Source organism: Bombus impatiens, unplaced genomic scaffold (genome assembly GCF_000188095.3).
Source record: "Bombus impatiens unplaced genomic scaffold, BIMP_2.2 scf_0382, whole genome shotgun sequence".
NCBI classification, from domain to species: domain Eukaryota; kingdom Metazoa; phylum Arthropoda; class Insecta; order Hymenoptera; family Apidae; genus Bombus; species Bombus impatiens.
In genome coordinates, this window is record NT_176801.1 from 90,025 (window position 1) to 96,722 (window position 6,698).

The window sequence follows — 6,698 nt, forward strand, 5'->3', positions numbered from 1 at the left end:
GGTGAGTTTGAAGCATATACGTCAGTGTAGGTGAAATTGAGCGAGGATGCGAATTCAATTTAAAATTGTTTGGAGAAGTTTTAAGCAATGAACGTTTTTCGAAACATCGTAGTATAAACTCGAGCGAATAAATGCATACGATTTATCTGTTAGAGCCTCGTTAAAGCTTTCGAAGGTATAATTTTAATTTATTTGAATGTATTTGAATTTTCACGTTTTTTACGTTTATCCATCTTACGAACTTTTCTGTATACTGTACATACGTATATTCTTTAGTATATCCTAATTATTATAACAGAGAACGAACGCATGATGCGTGGAAATGTAGAGAAACTGACGAGTTGCAAGTTAGAACGCGTAATTTTAATTGGACCTTTTTTCCTTTATTCCTGCATGGGATTGCAATTCGTTATAGAAACTGAGCGACGCATAAATACGACTACGCGTAAACTAATAAATACACTTTATCTGTGCATTACAATAATTAATATCGCAACATTGCGATTGATAAAATTGATAAAATATAAATTCAGATAGCCACTCGTTCACGCTTTGTAGAAATTTTCGTTCGAAAAAGTTGTCAAACTTTCTAGATGAAAAAGCGAGAAAAATATTCACTTTCTCGTGCAACGGTATTACATCCATATATTTTATTCGTTACGTAACGAGCAACTGTCTCGTAAGATTATACTAAAAAGTTTCACACAAAGAAGTAGCATCATGCTTCAACCGTAACCAGACACAATCGATTTTCTCGGTTGCAAATCCTTTCAATTACGAAATGTGTCTTTCACAGGGCACAAGATCGTCGATACTAAATGCGAACATCACCAGAATAAGGAGAGTAGTCCCTTTGAACCCAAGACAAACGGCACTTTTCGATGTTCATAATGCTACAAAAATCAACGACGAGATTTTATCGTTAGCAGAGAGCCAAAATGTGATTCCCGAGAAAAATAGCGTTAAAGGCAGGTTGGATGAACGAGTGGATCGATCGAGAATAGCGTTGGTAAACGCTGGTGATGTAAAAGGCTTGGAAAATTTAAAGCATGTTCTGTCTGTCGTTGAATACGAACCGCAGAAAATTAGTAAGATAGGGAAAAGGAAAATTGTGGACTCTTATAACATCAACCCCGGTAAGTAAACTGAAAAGTAAATTTAAACGAATTGTAATACAAGATATTACTTTCGTATCCTTACTTTTTTAAAAGAGTTTTATGTTTGTAATCGGTGGTAATTATATTAAAAAATTATGTATGCGTCTGCGCATGCAAATACACTTATCTAAGTAGAAACATTTTCATTGAAACTTCAAATTCTCAATAAAAGGAATAACTTCGAACGAGGACGCTAGGCGAAAAATATATAACAAGTTTACTTTTATTTATTTTATATATTTTATATTGAAATTATAAATTTTACTTGAAAGAATAAATTTTTATTTATATCGAAAAATTCGCTTGTTGATTCATTCGACAAATTGGAAAAGTCAAAAGATAGAAAATCTTTCTTCCATTGAAAGATTCGTTCAACTTTCTTTAACCTTAAATGTCATTTCCGAAAAGCAAACTATTTATTTTTCAGATACCATAGTTGCCAGCCGCGAAAGCGCGAGTCCAGCAACTCTGGACGTTACGAACACATACTACGAAGTACCACGAACCGACCATCCCAAGAAACTCGTAACAATACCGCAATACTATTCCAAACCCGACCAAGGCAGCCAGAAACCGCTTAAGATCGATTCAAAATCAAAATCTCGAGACCCAGAGCACATATACCGAGTCACAGTCTCGAAAGCAATCAAAGGAAAGTATTCTAGAACTCGTTCCCCGCAAACTCTTCGATCAACTACACCAAAGGACGAAACGAACGTCGAAAATGTACCTAACCAAAAGATCGCTACTCCTTTGTACAACCCTCATACGTTGGCCGCTGCACCACAGAAAAAGTACTACACAGACTCCGTAATTACTACAACACCTTCCGGCAACGATTCTTATCCGGCAAAAGTTAGTAGACGGAAGAAAAGTCGCAAACGAATGACGAGTAAACCTGCACAACAAGTAGAATCATCCAGCTTCACTGAAAATACCGAAAATTATCCTAAAGAATTCCTGAAGGCTCAAGGATCGGCAACGAACAAAAATAAGAATAAATCGAGGAGATTAAGTTTGCAAGCCAAGTTACCCAAGTATGATATTGCACCAAGACCATTTTCCATAAACAGATACTCTAAAGAAAGCCAGGAAGACAATTTGGAGAAAATAAATGGCAAAGGAATAGCCTCTGACGAGATCCGAAACATCGACGATAGAAATATTCATCGAAATACTGCGAAGATAGATAGTGGCCACTCGAGTGGTTACAGAAATTCTTTGCCTGGATTAAATAAGAAATCGCACGAAAGGAAAGATAGTAAAAGCAGTTCGACGATCCGAGTGAACGTGAAAGATGGTTCTCTGTCTACTGACCTTCGAAAATCTTTGAAATCTGATGCCAATAGAGTCGGTGTTCCTTACAAGGATTCTCAGATCTCCGAAGAAAATGGTTCTTTCGAAGATAAAAGTTCTACCGATCATTCTAAATCCGATAGGCATAGTCATAAGAATTCCCAAATCTTAGCGAGAAATGACTTGTTGGAAGACGAGGCCTCTGTCGATCATCACGAATCTTCTAAATCTGATGCCTCCAAACAGAAACATAAAAATTCTGAAAGCAAATATTCCGACAGAGATGGTTCTTTCGAAGATGAAAGTTCTACCGATCATTCTAAATCTGATACTGATAGACACGGTCCTTATAAGAATTCCCAAATCTTTGAGAGAGATGACTCGTTGGAAGACGAGGCCTCTGTTGACCATCACGAGTCTTCTAAATCTGATGCTTCCAGACACACGCATAAAAATTCTGAAAGAAAATATTCCGACGGAACTGGTTCTTTCGAAGATGAAAGCTCTACCGAACGTCGACAATTTTCTAGACCCGGTGCTGCCAGACTCGGACATTATAAAAGTCCTCGAAGAAAGTTCTCTGAAAAAGATGGTTCATCCGAAGATGGAAGTTCGACCAATGAACCGACAAATGGTAATAATCGATACACCAGTGGGTCGGAACTAGGTAAATCTTCCGAAGAGTCATCAGTGATCTCATCGAACTCGAATTCTTATCAAAACATCAAAAGTCCAGCAGTTACTGTTCATTCGGTAAATCCCATAGTCTCCACTCTATCACCTTACACAGCATCCAAATTACATTCAAATAACTACGTTTACTATCCGGCATCGTTGCCCACTCTGGCACCGGTAAACCAACCTGAGCAAAATGACGCAAAGACGCAAGAAAACGATGAGAAGGATAGTAGAGAAGCTTCTGATGGTGTGGCGGAAGCTACGAATATCGCAAACGACGAAAGCGGGAATTTGAAAAAGGGCGGGAAATATGAAATACAGAGAAAGTCAGACGAAGACGAGTATATTCGTGATAGTGAACGTGTATCTAAAGATGTAAAAGATGGTTGGACGAAGGACGAAGACAGTTATGGTCAATATGCGCAGAAGTATGACGACAGAGTGGAGGAAGATGTTGCAACCGACGGCTCGCATAATAACGAGAGTCATCAGAGTGCAAAAGAGGGTGCAGCGAGTGGCGACGCAGGTGGAAAGGGTGGTGAAGGGAAATTTGAGAAGGGTGGAGCCACGGAACGCAAGCAAGAGCATCGTGAGAGCGATGATGAAAAAGGGGAGAAGGTAGGACATCAATGCGATTGGATGGGCTATTAATTGCTTTAACTCGTAATTAGTAATTAGCGTTTTACAGTCACTGGTAAATTTCGAAAGTTCACGTTGGATGGAGATTAGGAGGGAAAACGTGATTAGTCTTACGTACATTTTAATGAATTTTTTTATATCAATGGCTGAATTTTTCTAACTATTTTGATTATAAAGAACAATTATACCTACGCTTTAGACGACATAAAATTACGAGTTATAAAAGTTCTGAATCGTCGAAATTAAAAAAAATTATTACACAGAATTTTCATAATTAACGATGCGCATAGCGAATCGTTCATACTATTGCATTTCCAACTAATTCGATTACGTGTAACAAAATTCTGCGAATTCCGTTATATCCTTCGTAATAAAAATTATTAATGCCTGCGAGTTCTCAGGAACGAGGATTGTTTAAAATTCCGAACAATATTTTCACACCTATCCGTATATTATCTCCTACCGTATCCGTATATTACGTTCTCATATTTTTTTTTTTTGCTTTTTCTGTGACAATTTTACGATAAAATTTTCCCAACTTTTTCAGATTCTCGGTAATCAAATTCGCAGCGACAAAAACCAATAGCGCTTCGTAGTTCTCAAAGATAGGAATATCGAAGAACTCCGAAAAAAATTAATTAAACGGTTTCTACATCGTTAAAGCTATCACTGATACGGAAGTTAATCGTCGTGTGTCTAATTTGTTTTTCGTAGGGTTACAAAAGCTGGCACGAGGAGGAGAAAGCTGATAAGGGTCATCACGACAAGGAACGGCACAGCAATTATTTCGACGAGAAGGATGGCGAAAAGAAAGATCATAAAGAGGAGGGTGAATACCACCAGGAACACGATGAGGGCGAGAAAGGTGAAAAAAAGGCGGCATTCGACGAAAATGGGAAACATCAGAAGGGTTACAATACCAAGGGACAACACTTCGTGCACAAAAAGGTAAGTTTCATATGGGGTGAACTGATCTGTTTTGATTAAATTGAAGAAACTATTTTTTGCCTTTATTTACTTTTATCTAAATAGAATTAAAGGATCGATCAATAGTGAAAAAAGCAGAAACTACGTTTCTGCCTTTATTGTTTCTTGCCCAAATAGAATTTTCTAATTATTTGTCATAAATAATTTTAGGATTTATGTTTAATTTAATATTCTATTTTGATTTGAAGATTTTGCTAAATAAGCTTTGGCGATTTAGTGTTTATATTGAAAAAATATTTTTACTAGCATTTTCTATTATTGATCGATCCTTTATTTATTTTATAGACAATTCCCAAATACACGTTGTTGGAATTCTTCAATTTCTGTTTTCACGTTACCTTATTTCCTTTCATTTTACAATTTCCTTTTTTATCTTACAATTTCTATTTCAGGATGAGTTCGAGAAACGCACCGAGTTCTTCGACGAGTTCCACGAGGACGGTGACACGGAAAACGACGGCGAACATTATCACGAGCACAAAATGTCCAAAGGCGGTCACTACAAAGAGGGTCGTCATAATAAGGACGACCACGAAGAAATGCATGGGAAGAAAGGCAAATACGAGAAAGGTGGTCATTACGATGATGACAAAGGTCATAAGGTTGAAGACGGCAAGGATAGCCACTACGAACATGAAAATATGTATGGGAAGAAGAAAAATCATCATGATGGAAAAAAATGGACGTATAAGAAGGGCGATGGCGGAAATGGGGCTGATAAAAAGGGACAATGAGTCGATTTTCTTTAACAGCTCCAGATATTTTTGTTATTTCTTGTTGATAATTCGTTGTTTGTATAGAAATCAAATACACACATGCGTTTTTAAAAAATACTACAGGAGAATTTTAACGAAACGACACATCAAAAAGAAATGTTTTCATGTTGCAGATCTACGTTGTCTTTAGCCAGACTAGCTAAAATTTTGGTTATACAAAGAAAAAATTCCTTGCGATTTTTTATAATTTTGAACTCTACACCCAAAGTTAAAACTTTCGTACAATTAATATATTTGTATGTATGATATAATATACGGTGTATATATACACTGCTCGCGGAAAAAATTGCGATACTCGTGCAATGTCGTACTTGATTCGACGAGCAACTAATAGCGTAACCATCTGGAATACCCAAAAAGAACTCCAGTGGCTCGATAACAACCTGTTACCGACAAAACGAGCGAAAAGATAATTTAGATAAATCGATGAACTAGTCGATTGCTTGTTACTAATTACTATGAAACAATTATTAATTACGAGCTTAAAACATCCCTCTAAATTTCCAATTTAATCATTGCACCTATTCTACGACGTTTGTAAGTAGCATTAAGATTTAAATATTTTTACTAAATTGCATCGTACGAAGTATCCAATGTTCAACAAGTTATACCTCACCAAATTAAAGAAAAGAAGAAACGAAAGATTCCTCCGTTCTCCTAGTTGTAGAACAACATATAAAATGGTACTTACAAAAAGGTAAAAATATTTCTCGAGACAAATCAAGATTTAGAGTCAGATTTAGAATCAAATTAACACTTACGGTGAAGAAAATTGGAAATTTCGTACGTTGCAACCTAATACACGTGCAAATTGTTATACTCGTTGTTTTTATTACGCGATACTTATATGGAGATTGTTAAACTTATAATAAATCAATTAAGTCAAACTTGTAACGAAGTACTCGAACGATAGAACTTTGATATTTAGCTACCATGGCGAGACTACGAGCTCGAGGCTCAATTTCATTCACTTTAGCTGCACAGACGTGAAATTCATTTGCTCGGTTCGAGCCAGTTGCTCTTGTCACCGCCACTTCCTCTATGAGAAGAAATGCCTGGTGTCTATAAAAAAATGGCCGGTTGCGTGAAACTACAAGAAGAAACGGTGTCATTCGAAACGTAGAGAGGAAAGAAACCTTGTTGGACGAAGCTTGTTGCACGGTTC

At 36.8% G+C, this 6,698-nt stretch overlaps 1 protein-coding gene across 1 annotated transcript; it reads left to right on the forward strand.

Moving 5' to 3' along the window:
* Positions 1-781: 781 nt before the first annotated feature.
* Positions 782-5,735, forward strand: LOC117151718. The gene is made up of 4 exons (XM_033320973.1): positions 782-1,136; positions 1,585-3,749; positions 4,485-4,718; positions 5,150-5,735. Exons 1-4 carry the CDS (start codon positions 782-784, stop codon positions 5,489-5,491), a joined length of 3,096 nt encoding a protein of 1,031 aa, XP_033176864.1. The 3' UTR covers positions 5,492-5,735.
* The last annotated feature ends 963 nt before the right edge of the window (positions 5,736-6,698 follow it).

Bases quoted from the DNA above. Each gene is read 5' to 3' on its own strand.
- LOC117151718 (XM_033320973.1), top strand. From the start codon at position 782: ATGTGTCTTTCACAGGGCACAAGATCGTCGATACTAAATGCGAACATC. The intron at 1,137-1,584 runs GTAAGTAAACTG...TTTATTTTTCAG, and splicing joins CTCTTATAACATCAACCCCG to ATACCATAGTTGCCAGCCGC. The intron at 3,750-4,484 runs GTAGGACATCAA...TGTTTTTCGTAG, and splicing joins ATGATGAAAAAGGGGAGAAG to GGTTACAAAAGCTGGCACGA.